The following is a 14,993-nucleotide window of genomic DNA, read 5'->3' as shown; positions in this document are numbered from 1 at the left end:
TCTGTGTAATCTATATGTATATATACACTACAGATGAAAAGTTTGGGGTCAGTAAGATTATATAATACACAAATTAATATTTTTATTTGGCAGAGATGCATTGCATTTATCAAACATTAGGTTCCATTAATTTATACTGTTATACAATATTTCTGTTTCAAATAAATGCTTTTCTTGTCTACTTATCAAAGAGTAAGCACTGTTTTTAACTGATGATAGTAAGAGATGTTTCTTGAGCACCAGCTTAACATGTTCTGTGAAAAATCTGTGAAGGCTCATTTAACATTGAAAACTGGAGAAATGGCTGAATAAAATTCAGCTTTACCATCACAGGAATAATAATATTTTAAAATATTACTGTTTTTACAGTATTTATGATCAAATAAATGCACCCTTGATGAGTTAAAAAGACTTCTTTCAAAAACCAAGGGTCCCCCAGGGCTTTTTTTTTTAGTGGTGGTGGGTGTCTGTCTGAGTGGAAGTTTTTTTTTTTTTTTTGCCTCAGGTCTTGGTCTAGGGTGGTCAGGGGTGGTCTGTTGTGGATAAGTGGTCATCCAGGGGGCTGGAGGACAAATGTGGCCATTTAAAGAAGATGAGAGGGTTGAGGGGCCAGCGGACAGGCCCAAAGCTCTCCATATGTCCACACACGCGGATAATGATTAGCATTATACCTCATCAGTCAGATAAATCAATAGCCTGCCAGTCAGCTACCACCTGTTCACCTGATTATACATGCTAAACACACATAGCTTGAATTTTAAGCGAATGGAGTGAGAGTAATTAAATAGCATGAAATCATAAACATGTAAGATGCATCATTGGGCACCTGTCCATTCGTAAATCAAATTCACCTTGGAGGAAGTGGTGCAGATTTTTAATATCAAGGCACACGGATTAGAGCTTGTAAAAGTGATATTGACACAGTTCATGATTTCCTGACCAGAATTGTATAAGATTAATGCCTTGCAAGATTAATGATCATGCGCTGAGATTGCAGCCCATGTCTGCTTCGATGAAGCCATCTTCAGCAGGCGCTTGTCTATATGTGTATGTTTGAGCATGTGACGGATCGCTTCATGCGGATAGGCCAGATTGATGGATGACCGACTCAAATGCCAACAGCACCCCTGCAAACATAAACCTTTCATCACTGAGAGAGAGCCATTTGTCATTTCTCCTCGTACATTTGAATATTAGATTTCATTCACGAGGGCTCATAAAACACACAAGCTTTCAGGCAACAAAGTAACATGCTTTTGAGTGCCTGATCGCGCTTGACGCTAAACCAGAGGTGGGTAGAGTACCCAAAAACTGTACTCAAGTAAAAGTAAAAGTACTTCTAGAAATATTTACTCAAGTAAAAGTAAAAGTACTAGTCTTGAATAGTTACTTGAGTAAGAGTAAAAGAGTATCGGATAAAAAAATCTACTCAAGTAGTTAGTTACTAGTTACTTTGGGTCATATATACTGAGCCTATTTTTATTTAGATATATAGATAAAATGTATGTAATGTATGTGTGCGTGTATAAATGTATATATTTCATCAGCCTTTACTCCAATTTATGTAATTTATTATAAAACCCTGTCTGTTTACTTAAGTAACAGATATAGGTGTCATGCCATAACATATTTTTAATACGACTGACTTTATATTAAATGTGAATTTAACATTGAAAGTTAATGTGATATAAATATTGCTACTAATCTTTCATTGTTCAGAAAGAGAGCAAATAACATTTACATTATTAAAGATAATTTTCACTGACAGTCTAGATTTCAATCACTCTCAGAAACTCCCATTAAAATCACTGAAACTGTTAACACTGTAAAATCAATATCTTAATTAACGATTCGTACACACATCTTCACTTTGTTGTTTCTGACGAGAGAATTCGCCAGAAAGAGGTATTCAGTCAGTGAGCGAGTGAAGGAAGCACCGGTATTTTAGCGATGACTCATCTGAACGCCTCTGATTGGCCAATGCTTTAATAAGCTCAAAAGAATCATGTGTGATTGGTTATAATGCGCAGCGCTGTATAAACGCATCTATCTCTGGCTAAGCGCCAGCAAGCAATCACAGATCTGAATTTAGCAGCTGATGATATGACTTGCTGAACGTACTCACGCCGGTGTGATTGTATTAAAATTAATAAAATCTTAATCAGCTATTTTTTGTCTTTTGGAAGCTGCATTCAACTTGACTCCCCCCAGCCACACACGTACAACAAACTAATGTCACAGTGGTATCGTGTACTGTAATCGAATGTAGCCCAAGTTATTACCTGTTAAACAGTAGACAGCACACGCGGTGTTCATATAGTAAGGATCTCCATCGCAAGCAAATAATAGCCTTTGCAGATTTCAATTCAGTGCAGTTCCATAGCCACGTTTTCAACGCTGCTGATGTTAAACGTTACAACTCCGAGTGAACCACTTCAGACGCTCAGCACGTGCGGCAGGGAACTGAACGACTCATTCAAACTGATTCATGAACCAATTAACTCGTTTGCCAATTGGTTTGATCAAGCCTTTGAACAGAATTGACTCAAAAGAATGAATCATTCGCGAATGGTGGGCAATCGCTCATTGCCCAGAGAAAAGTAGACGGCGCGTTTGGAATAAACTGAAGCATTTATAACATTTATTGCATTAAGAGAAAGTAACGAGAGGAGCGTCGCCCACAGTAACGGAGTAAAAGTAGAGATTTTTCCCCAAAAATTTACTCAATTAAGAGTATAAAGTACCCATCTTTAAATATACTCCGAAAAGTATTAGTTACCCCAAAAAATTACTCAAGTAAATGTAACGAAGTAAATGTAACTCGTTACTACCCACCTCTGCGCTAAACCATTTCATTCGGTGTGAATGATTGCTGAGAGGATGCATTTGTGCATTTAGTCTAAACTTCTGCTTTGTTGGAGGTCTCGAAAAAACATCAAGACAACCTGTGGTCATGTTTAGAGCTACTTTAAAATGCATATTTGAGCAATCCAGACTGGTTGTAATGCTGAAAAAGACCTCAAACAGACCAGTCTCCACTTGATTTTGTAAAGCCTTTCACCTGCCGCTTAGTGAGTGACTCAAACAAACAGACTCATGATTTTATAGACAGCTGCATTGGGTGCAAGTGAAAGCCCCCAGCAGAGTCGTATGTTGCTGGTTTTAAGGGATAACTTACAATGTCAGAGATTCGACTTTAAAATTAATGAAGGAGCGGGGATGAAGAATTGATTTTTGAGAGGGGAAAGGTTGCGAGTCGGGGGATTCATTAGCCATGCCCCACAGAATGCAGCTATAGTGGCAGTCGAGGGAAATAATTGAAGTGGACTGCAGTGCTCACGGGTAGGATTACACTGACTTTGTTTTCAGAGAAGATAGAAGTGATGGAGAGAAGGAGAGGGGGTTTCCCCTCGAGGCCGGCGTAAGGGTCGAAGGTCATAGTCCTAATCCTTCATCCCTAGGGTTTATGGGTAATTGGCATTCTAATCAGGGTTTATAGAAGCTCTCTTAGTCAGAAATGGTCCCGAACTAGATTGAAATTATACCCTTTCCCACCTGTTAAAGAGTAATTTGTACCTTATTTTAAGGTCATGATTGTCAAGATAGGAAAAAGATAAGATGATACATAATTTTTATTGGCTTAGAAAGCATCTTCCAATAATTATAGCAAGTTTGCTTGTTTACTAGAAGCCGTATTTATGGCAAGAATGGGAAAGCTCACAAGAACTTAATTTTCCCTCAGATCAGCGGGTGCCTTTCTCAGGGGAACTGGATCTGTTGTTGGCTTGACAGGGCAACATTACATTTCCATAAGCCCACAGGACTCTCCTCTTTAATGCTGTTGATATGCATGTGAGTGTGTGTGTGTGTGTGTGTAAATTAATTAGTTGAAGGCTCTCATACAGTGTGTTTCGGGAGTGTTCATTGGGGTTAATTAAAGCTGCAGGTAGGGCCAAGGATTCAAACTTGCTCAGATAGATCTGACTGAAACTCAGTGCCCTGCTGACTAAAATCTTGTGAAGATGTTTAGGACTTGCTTTGAAACATTACTAATGTTGTTTTGGCATCTAATAAAGCAATAAACCATGAGAGGACTCACAGAACAGTTATTTTACCATGATATATATTATATATACTGTATATTCCCCATAATCGTGGTAAAATAACTGTTCTAGGAGTCCTCTCATGGTTTATATATTTTATACATTAATATAAAATTCTACTGGTTTGCTCTCGACTGTGACAGTATGATTGTTTTACTACAACCCTTCTGAAGACTACTGTTAGTAATTTATGTTTTTTTTCTGTCGTTGTTGCCCTTGTTGCAAATAAAGAGGGGAAAACCTGCTACAGTAGTATACTAAAGCCCGGTTCAGACTACACAATTTTTTGTTGGTCACTGTGTCAGATTTTGACTCCTAAAATCTTGTTGTGTCGTGAAGAAGAAATATGTCAGACTACACATTGCTACCGGAACATTCATCGCTTGCCGTTTTAAGGCGGCATGCATGCTGTCATCGATATGGTAAGACTAGACAGATAGTAAACAAACAATGGCTAACAAAGAGCGTGTTTTGCGCTGTCTTGTCAAAAAAGCCCTAATAAGAAAGAAAACCTGACACACCCTCGAGGAAACATCATAAATGTTGGATTATTGCCATAGCACCACAAACATTTCCAATTGAATCTTGCTTCCCAACAACCCATTATCACAAATCCCCACTACATCCTATGCCAAATCAGGCAAAATTTGTGTAATTTAGTATGAAACAGGCTTAAAGTAAAATTCGGTGTTTTTTGTTAGCAGTGCACAATGATTTTTAAAAAAAGCATCATAGACAGAAAAAAAGCAAACCTTCAAATAGCTTGATGAAATGTGATTGTCACAACTGGCTTTGGTTTTTTCCTATTTCAAAATGCGACGTCAGTAGACATCCAATTATACTCATGTTTGTCAAGGAGGAATGCCACCATCATTCACCATGACATCCTCACCAAGTGTAATGTATATTCAAGCTTGACGCCACTCCATCGCATACATTTGAAAGGAAGGAAATTAAAATGGCAGCAGCTGACAGACATCCATTAGAGGTGCAAAGAGATAGCTAACACTAATATCTGCCTGTTCTGTTGTCCTGCTTTAGATTCATCAACAATATATATTCACTAGCACATGCTCTGAGAGCTTCATTCATCAAACCAAACTCTCCAGCAGCGATGACATTGTAGCGACATTAGCACAGTAATTTAGATGTAATGTCTGTACATTATCCATCCTGAAGAGTACACGGTGATTCACTTACACCCACGTAAACACATCCTATGCACCAATTAATTCTCACCAGTAATTAACAGTCAAAAACAATTTTGATTCTAACTGGTGTCAGGCTGTTTTTTGTCCATGATTGGATTTTCAGTAAGTTTCGGCCATAATAAATCTTGCGTTATATCGATTCATAACGCCTTTAAAGATTTGTGACTCTAATCTTAAGGATCCACCGCAGAAACACTCCAGTTCCTCTGCTCACCAAGAAGTATTAGGGACCTTGAGATAGCATCAAACTCTCACTAACTGCTCGCGGAGCTGAAGGACAGACAGTGTCCCCAAGCCGCAGACCTTGACTGTGGTGCCGTCGATCTATTATGTGCATGACAATGATAGATTTCATCAGATACGACTAATGACTCGCATTTATGAGAGTATTCATAACATTCATACACATTTATCTTAAAATGCTAATGTGTAATGGGATCATTTTAAGGACAGTGGGACTATGAACGTTTAATTCGTTGTTATATACAGTACAATATACATTGTTTGACCTGAATAATTTTCAAAAATAAAAAGTTCAGTTTAGTTCAGTTAATGTTTGAAACTTTTTAGAGTTTTGAATTACAGAATTTGGAGAGGTTCAGGTCAGTCAAGAGAAAAACAAAACAAGAAAGGATGCCAAAGTATTTGAGTCTGTTCATTACAAAAAAAAAAGTGTGTGTGTGTGTCTGTGTGTGTGTATATATATATATATATATATATATATATATATATAAATATATATATATATATATATATATATATATTTATACACACACACACACACACACACAAACAATATATGTCTTTCTTATTTCAGATAGCAAAAAATAAATGTCTTGGATACATTTTGCACAAAAATGTTACATATGAAAATGCTTTGTTGTGTTTCTCTTAGCCTTGAGATAAATTTGCTAAGTTGAGAGGTTGTGGGGTAAACGTTTAAACGAAGATGGGTGTGTCTTATGCTAAATACCAACCACACACCCCTCATTTAGAATAATTCATCAACAAAGAAAGAGGATGAAAACTACAGTAATTTCTATGGAAGCTTTCTTCCACCATGGGATAAAAAAAAAAGGTAATTGCAACCTTTTCTCACAATTCAGACAGAATTTAAAGAAAGATTGCAAGAAAAAATACACAAATGTTAGATACAAAATTGTGAAAATATTCCAAATTGAATGTTTCTATTCGGTTGCAGAAACAGATTTCTATAAATTTCTCCTCTTGTGATGCTGACAGAAATTGGAATTAACTCTTTCTGTGTGAATAAGCAGAAAGCAATTATTAGTCAATGAAAAAAAAAAAGCAAAGGTGAATTTGCGTTTTTATCAAGATAAAAAAACACAATAGAATTTTGCTAGCAGAATTTCTTCAGGCACTATTTAGTGTGCTGCCTGTTTTAGTGTTCGAGTTCAGTCTGTTCCCTCTGGCTATAAAGGGAACTTTAAAAATGTTGTTCTCTCATGACTTGGCGACTAAAACAGGGTCTTATTTCAGTGGATTTATTTGCTGTCTGAGCTCTGGATATTGTGTTCTGAGTGAGAGAGCCGTAGTTTGGTTCATTTTTGGATCTGATCCAACACAATATCGAAAGCCTTCCACTTCAGCCGCTCTATCTGAATGCAGACCTTTCGCTCTGGGCCACAAACACCAATTGGAAACGTGCAGCTGCAGAACGATTTAGAGGGGCTGATAAAGCACGGGTCAGATTAAAGTATTGGCAGTGCCGGCACTAAGGAATCTGATAAATGGCAATAAAATGGAATTCCAAATTGAGAGGGGACCTGATATCATCAGCCACAAAGGCAGGAAGGTCGATTGAAGGATATTTGTGCTGTTGGTTATTGCCTATGTTGCCATTTTTGTGTGTGCAAGTGCTTTATGTGTTTTTGCACACGCTGTCATTCTTGTGTTCTGTTTGTGAAATTTTTTGCCAGTATCAGTAACAAAAAAGGGTGATTTTGCCCGTGTCTAACTGATTTAATTATTCATAGTCATGTGTTTGAGGAAACAATGCATTATTTATCAGGCTGACGTGGACAGTGAGCAAATTAAGACTAGGGAGACAACATTGCAAACGAATGAAACCAGAAAAACTAACTAACAAAATGATTGCAAAGCGATAAACTAATATCCCAAAATGCTGCTGCATAGCACAATAAAGTGTAGCTGTTTGTGGAGTTATTATATTCATAGTGATCGTCAATCCCAGTTGCTGATCATTTTAGTCTTTTCTCCCGGTTTCTTCAGTTCTCCGGGATGATTTCCGACAGACCCCCAGTGATGTGGTGGTGGCAGCAGGGGAGCCGGCAGTGATGGAGTGCATCCCTCCACGAGGACACCCAGAACCCACTATCTCCTGGAAGAGGAACAACGTGAAAGTGAACGACAAGGACGAGAGGATAACGGTGAGTGTCATAATTCCACTATTTTCTTTTTCTTTCTTTCTATACATTTTGAAACAGGCCTACTTGTCAAATAAATACCATTTTTGTTCTATCCAACAAAGAATCCTAAAAAAAATAGACATCATGGTTTCCACAAAAATATTAAGCAGCACAATGTGTTCAACAGTGGTGATAATAATGATAAGAAATGTTTCTTGATCACAAAGTCATCATATCTAAAGGATCATGTGACACTGAAGACTGAAGACTTCCAATATTAAAGAATAAAGATAACATTTTTATTGAATCTAGAAAACAAAACATATGTATGGTAACATTTTGAAAAACAAAAGAAAGAAGTTCAGAGAGGACATTACTCTTAATAACTCAAACGAACATGCACGAACTATCAAATAGGAATTTATATTTATATATCTCTTTCTGTGCTCTCAACATTACAACACCATCCCTTTGTTTGTGTCTCTCTCTTTTTATTTATCCGTTCTATGACTCTCTTCTCAGCCCAACGGCTAAATGGGCTATTAAAGCACTTTTATTAAATGTATCAGTTTGGCTGCCCTCTCTGTGTCAAGTGTTTCATAAACAACCAAACTGGCTTTTGCTTCAGTATATAAGTTTTTCCAGAGCCCAGAATCCATCATCACAGCATGTTTGGCTTCCTAGGGGAACCAACTCAGTTTTTAGTGTCTTTTGACACTGACTTATCTTTACAGATCCGTGGTGGGAAGCTGATGATCTCAAACACAAGGAAGAGCGATGCAGGAATGTATGTGTGTGTCGGTACTAATATGGTTGGAGAGAAGGACAGTGACCCTGCTGAGCTTGTAGTTTTTGGTAGGTTTGTAATTCTTCTTCATGCTATATCTTTCATCTCCTCTCTTTCGCTCTAACCTTGATGTCTCTGGGAATTCTTTCTCTGGTAGAGCGGCCCATGTTTGTACGCAGACCTGTGAATCAGGTGGTCCTTGCCGATGACACAGTGGATTTTCAGTGTGAGGTTCAGGGAGACCCCACTCCTACCATACGCTGGAGGAAAGAGGAAGGAGAACTGCCTCGGGGAAGGTGAGATCAGTCACAAGCAATAAAACGGTGGCTTCAGCAATATAATAAAATACAAAAATTGATTAATAAAAATAAACAGTTACTCATTATTTTATATTGAATATATGCATAATGCTAGAAATAATACCACTAACAATAATAATTTTAATGTATTATATAAATATTATATGAATATATTTTTTTATAAAATACTTCAATTAAAATGTTTAATATTGTTACACATTTATATATATATTAGGGCTGTCAATCGATTAAATTTTGTAATCTAATTAATTACATACTCTGTGATTAATTAATCTAAATTTATCGCATACATTATTTTTCCTGTGAAAGTATAAAATATTTCCATTCAAATGAATCAATGAATAATAGTGACCAGTGGCGCAAAAATTGGGTATGCGCCATATGCCGCACCATGAGGGGTGCCAAAGCGATGGTAATGTTTTTTTTTTTTTAAAGGAGCTATGTGGAGGTTTTTACTTAAAAAAAATTTTTAAGATAGAGTTTTCATTTGTACATGTATGAGCCAACCATGATGTAAAAAAAAGAATGACATCTCGACTGTCCACCACGGTTGCCTCTATCAGCCTGTAGGCTCAATTGTGTGTGGAGGAGTCGGGCCCGAATTGGCGCGAAAATTCACAAAATGTGATCTCATGCGCGTTCTCGTCTACTTGGACTTACAACCGTACGGCACGCCAGCCATTATAGTAAGCAGCGGCAATAGTGTTTTCAAATGGACTCTGCGGATGGAAAGAAGCGACCAGCCTCCAGCACAATTCAGACACCCACGGACAAAAAAAAAAGAGCGTGCGCACTGAGAACGAGCACGAGACTGGCTGTAGTTCCTCTAATGGCCACTGGTGTCAGTTACGGTTAGAAATTTCAGAACCTACACAATGCTCTCGGGGGGCTAAAAATAGAAAAAGAAAGAGGGAAAAGGAGATGGCATGTCAAGGGATGTGGCAGCAGCTAAATAAGTGAATGGTGAAAGGCAACAGGTAGGATTTAAAATGTGACGTCTATGCTCGGAGAATATGTAAAACTGGAATATGAGCTGTCATTTATTGCATCATCACCCGGGTGCTGATGGCGCGCGCGCACAGATGAGACCTAAACAGCACACGTTGATATCTGTGTTTAAACTAAACTAATTTAAGCTTTGTCGGTTTAAACATTTAAGAGGCAGAGGACGCGAGCTCGCGCGCGCAGTGAGAAGATTGTGCATGCGCTCATCCGAAGCGCGCAAACCCGCGCCTCAGAACGCGCACAAATATAAGCTCTCTCTGAAGTATTTTATTTAAATCGACAAATTCAGACAAAAATTATGTCAAAATGCCCGCCTTGGTAAGTATCCTATAGCAGACATAGCCAGCTGAACATAGGCCACTGTATCAGTGCATTCTCTTAAAGTGACAGTCTTTATATTAATAGAACAGCAACAACTAAGAAATCACTCACTGCTCTTGATTAAAAAGCTTTTGTAACAGATTGTTCAGTTTCTCCTAATGTAGGCTCGAAAGGCTATAATGGTCAAATGGGTTGGTAGTGATGCCCCCTCTACTCACATGTGGAAATCTATGATATCTGAAGTTGTAACTCTAGAAAGATTGAGGTATTGTTGCACCTGTTTAAAAAATGGGAGAATATTTTTAAGTGTCTAGAGATTAAACGGTCATAAACAAAAACTGGATAAAATTTAGGTACAATCATATGATGAAATTCTGTATGTAAATTGTCCACATGTTCATGAATATGTTAATTATTTCCTGTGCTTTGTTTTTGTTTTAATATATTTTTGTTTGTAATAATTAAAATGTTTAATAAAAAGAATATATAAAAAAATATAAAAAAAAATATAAAAAAAGCTTTAGTTTTGTAACTTTAATAAGGACAATCTTTAATTTATAGTCAAATATGCGATGCTGTTTTACATTTGATTACTTTATTTCTGTACCTACTCAATTTCTGTACCTAAAAACTAATACTAGAACTTTTTACTCTATTTTATTTACTGTTGCTCGTAGTTTTTTTTAAAATTATAGTTTCTCCATAAACATAGCACATACCGATTTGTACTGAAATGTGACTCTTGAACCGTGAAACAAACCGAACTGTGAAAATTTGAACTGTGCCACCCCAATAATAATAATAATAATAATATATAAATTAATATATATGTGTGTGTGTGTGTACATATATACCATATAATTATGGTAGGCTTACAGTGGCTGTCTGATATACTTTAAAATAAACATTTATTATTTAAAAGCCCATGCATGATGATGTCCGGCACAATTATTTATTTAGAAGTGGGGGTGGGGTGGGGGGGCAAAATGTTTTGCTGCTTACCCCTCTAACACTGGATAGTTGCGCCCCTGATAGTGACATTAAAGTTCAAAAACTCTTATCAAAAACTATTATTTTCATTGTTCAAATAATGGCCATAACAATCAACAATATGACCCAATATGCTAAGAAAATAAATTTAAAAGTGCTTCAGGAAGAAGATTTTTTTTCACTCTACAAACAAGGCATCTTGAAGATGACATTGACTGCTAGAATTGGTATCATGGGACGTGCTAGGTCGTCCCTTCGGATTAACATTAACTCCTGGATGCTTTGCATTGATGTGGTACTTTAGAGTGGACGAACTCCGGTGATATGCAAATTCCTTGCTGCAGACACTGCAGACGACTTTATTTTTATCAACACTTCCATCAGGCCGTTTTTTATAAGTGAATGTTCCAATCAATGATCCAGGCAGCGCCATCACATTCTCGTCTCCCTCCTTCATTTTACAGTCGAATGGTGGCTAGAACGGCTCCAGGTTCAAAGGTCAATACGGAATGGATTAATCTGCGTTATTTTTTTTAACACGTTTTTTTTTCTCAGATTAATTAATCGAAATTAACGCTTTATTTTGACAGTCCTAATATATATATATATATATATATATATATATATATATATATATATATATATATATATATATATCATTACTTAATATATGGAATTGATTATAAATTTATTTATAATTTTTCAACACACAATAAAATAATACATATAAATTATACATTTAAAACAACAATAATACACTTTTAATAATAATAATTTTAAGGTATCAAATAAATATAAATTTGAATAAAATAATTACATTTTAATGTAAATAATATATATATATATATATATAGAGAGAGAGAGAGAGAGAGAGCAAACCATTACTTAAATTAGTTCGCCCAAAAACGTCATTAATAACTCACCCTCATGTCGTTCCAAACCCTTAAGACCTCCGTTTATCTTTGGAACACAGTTTAAGATATTTTAGCTTTAGTCCGAGAGCTCTCAGTCCCTCCATTGACAATGTGTGTACGGTATACTGTCCATGTCCAGAAAGGTAATAAAAACATCATCAAAGTAGTCCATGTGACATCAGGGGGTCAGTTAGAATTAGACTATATATGAACTAGCTGTTTTAAATACAGTATTTTTATATTTAATGTTTGTTTAATCTTAAAGAGAACTGAAGATGAATACTGAGCCGAGCCAGATAACGAAAGAAAGAACCGGTTGCTTCGGTTTTTGGATCACCAGTACACTGAACCGAGAACCGTTTCTGTCGGACGTGTCCGATCCGAGAACCGAGGAGCTGATGATACTGCGCATGTGTGATTCAGCGTGAAGCAGACTGACACACAGAGCGTCTGAACCGAACTGATTCTTTTGGTGATTGATTCTGAACTGATTCTGTGCTAATGTTTTGATCGCGGGTAAATGAAGGGTTTTTTCAACCGGTTTATTGAATCGAACTGTCCGAAAGAACAGCTTTGCCGAAAAGATCCGAACTTCCCGTCACTACTGGTGATCCGAAAACAGATGCAACCGGTTCTTGACTCGAGAACGAGTCAGTCTGTTGTTCGTTATCTGGCTCGGCTCGGTGTTCATCTTCAATTCTCTCTTCACAGCAGTTCAGTCAGTGTACTGTTTGAGTACAATGAATTACTCCGGGATATTGGTTTATTTGAACTCAGAGGGAGTGTCAGCCTTGTTAAAAAAGTTAACAGCTTAAGTTAATTTGCGGATTAATGCTTATTGGAGACCATTTCAAACGATTCAGTTCGATTTGGTGAACTGGTTCAAGAAGAACCGGTTAAATCGAATGATTCGTTCGTGAACCGGACATCACAACAGACCCGGAAGAGAAGACAATGCTGAATAAAGTCGTAGTTTTTGTTATTTTTGGACCAAAATGTATTTTGATGCTTCAACAAATTCTAACTGACTCTCTGATGTCACATGGACTACTTTGATGATGTTTTTCTTACCTTTCTGGACATGGACAGTATACCGTACACACAGCTTCAATGGAGGGACTGAAAGCTCTCGGACTAAATCTAAAATATCTTAAACTGTGTTCCAAAGATAAATGGAGGTCTTAAGGGTTTGGAACGACATGAGGGTGAGTTATTAATGACATAATTTTCATTTTTGGTTGAACTAACCCATATTTTTATGCAATATTTGCATTAATTATGTTGGCAAACAATGTATATGAAAGTTAAATATATGTATATAAAAGTTAAAAACTCATTACACACTGTTAGCAGCAGCACTGAAGCGTTACACTGTTAAAATCCAATATAGCGAAACTTTGCTGATACAGCTGTCAAAGAATAGTGGGACTGTTTATAGGCAAAAACTAGACTAACTTTGTTGTGTGTGTGTGTTTCCTAGCAGGTTTGAGATCCGTGCCGACAACAGCCTACGTCTTACTCAGGTAAAAGCTGAAGATGAGGGCTCGTACACCTGTTTATCGGAGAACAGCGTGGGCAAAGCCGAAGCATCCGGAACACTTCAGGTCCACGGTGAGTTACAACAACTGTGCAGATGCACAAATGCTGCTTAGCTCAGTAACTCTCTCTCAAACACACACACACACACACGCACATACACGTCCACACAGCAGCACATTTGACAGATTCAACAATAATTCTATTATATTCTTCTCTCTGACTTTAGCATTTTTCTCACACACACTGAACCGAGTCTGAATTGTATTAGCCCGAACCCACACACACATGCTGGCCTTGCATTTTGCTGATTACAGGAGTGAAGTGCTATGGCAACAGCCATTTATTTAAAGCTGCCAGATGCAATTAACATAATTCCATCTGGTTAGAGGCACATCTTGCTTCATAAAACATGACTGTGGGCTTGGGAACATGCACGCATTAAGAACATTCCACACACTTAATAGATGTTTATAGCAGCACACTTGCTGTGAATGATTTCACCTGACAGCTGATGGAAGATGTTTCAACGTGGGAGTGAAACTGAAATATTATTAGTACTGCTTTGTAGAAACATTGTAGGCTTCACTGTAAGACAGATGGAATCTATAACACAAGTTCATTCTTGTTCATATCATGTTGGAATTGGCGTAGTTTTCAGCTTTCCAACAGCGAAACTGTACACGTTTTTGTTGAAACTCAAAATTACTAGTTGTTATTTTGCTTTAAAAAGACTTGAATTCTTCACTTTTTGTTTATTTTAATATCATGTAGGAACAACCAAAATGGCTGTATAATTGAGTTGAAAAGACTTACAAAAATCTATATTTTTATAATAATCATTGTTGTTTAGAGTGTGCTTTGATCAAGATGTGAAAAATTAAAAATAAAATAGCTAATAAAATATTAAATTAATAAATATTATATTAACATATTAAAGTATTTATAGTAAGTATTGTCTCTATATCTGGAAGTGTTTTTAAACAAAGTCCATCAGCCACAAAGTGCACATGCATCTTTTTTAGTGTTGTCTTAGAAACAAATATTTTTGTGACTCCCAAGGATGTCAACAGCTCAGAGTCATCTGGATGAGTTTCTCTCATCACTTCCTACTCATCTCCTTTTCCTGTCACTGCCTCCCGTTGTTGTTTCATCCTACTTGTGTTTCATTAATCACTCAAGACTATTTATTTCTTTCATGTTCTAAATACAAGTCAAAATCCAACTTTCCAGTTCACTCATCTCATTTTTATAATTTTTTTTTTGTCTCTCTCTCTCCACCCTCACCTCCATTATAGTGGGCCCATCTTGTAAGTACCATTCCATTTCATTTCTCTGCATGTGTGGGGTTGTGTGTCACGTTTTGGAGGTTGTGATTGCTTGTGACGGGGTTAAGACCCTGCGCTGGCCATACAT

At 36.9% G+C, this 14,993-nt stretch overlaps 1 protein-coding gene across 5 annotated transcripts in view; it reads left to right on the top strand.

Moving 5' to 3' along the window:
* LOC132132096 (roundabout homolog 3-like) overlaps window positions 1-14,993 on the top strand; it is a 137,333-nt gene that overhangs the window by 90,496 nt on the left and 31,844 nt on the right. For 3 of the 5 annotated variants that reach the window (XM_059544347.1, XM_059544346.1, XM_059544351.1), the window contains exons 3-6: window positions 7,568-7,725; window positions 8,439-8,559; window positions 8,649-8,787; window positions 13,525-13,645. In XM_059544347.1, the coding sequence (XP_059400330.1) occupies window positions 7,568-7,725; window positions 8,439-8,559; window positions 8,649-8,787; window positions 13,525-13,645 (539 nt within the window). Of the gene's footprint in view, window positions 1-7,567; window positions 7,726-8,438; window positions 8,560-8,648; window positions 8,788-13,524; window positions 13,653-14,993 lie in introns of all 5 variants that reach the window. The other 2 variants (XM_059544350.1, XM_059544349.1) reach the window with 1 other exon arrangement.

The sequence above is a fragment of the Carassius carassius genome, chromosome 49 (genome assembly GCF_963082965.1).
Source record: "Carassius carassius chromosome 49, fCarCar2.1, whole genome shotgun sequence".
Lineage (NCBI taxonomy): Eukaryota > Metazoa > Chordata > Actinopteri > Cypriniformes > Cyprinidae > Carassius > Carassius carassius.
The sequence above is the reverse complement of the archived record's forward strand: the minus strand, read 5'-3'. Positions and strand labels throughout refer to the sequence as shown.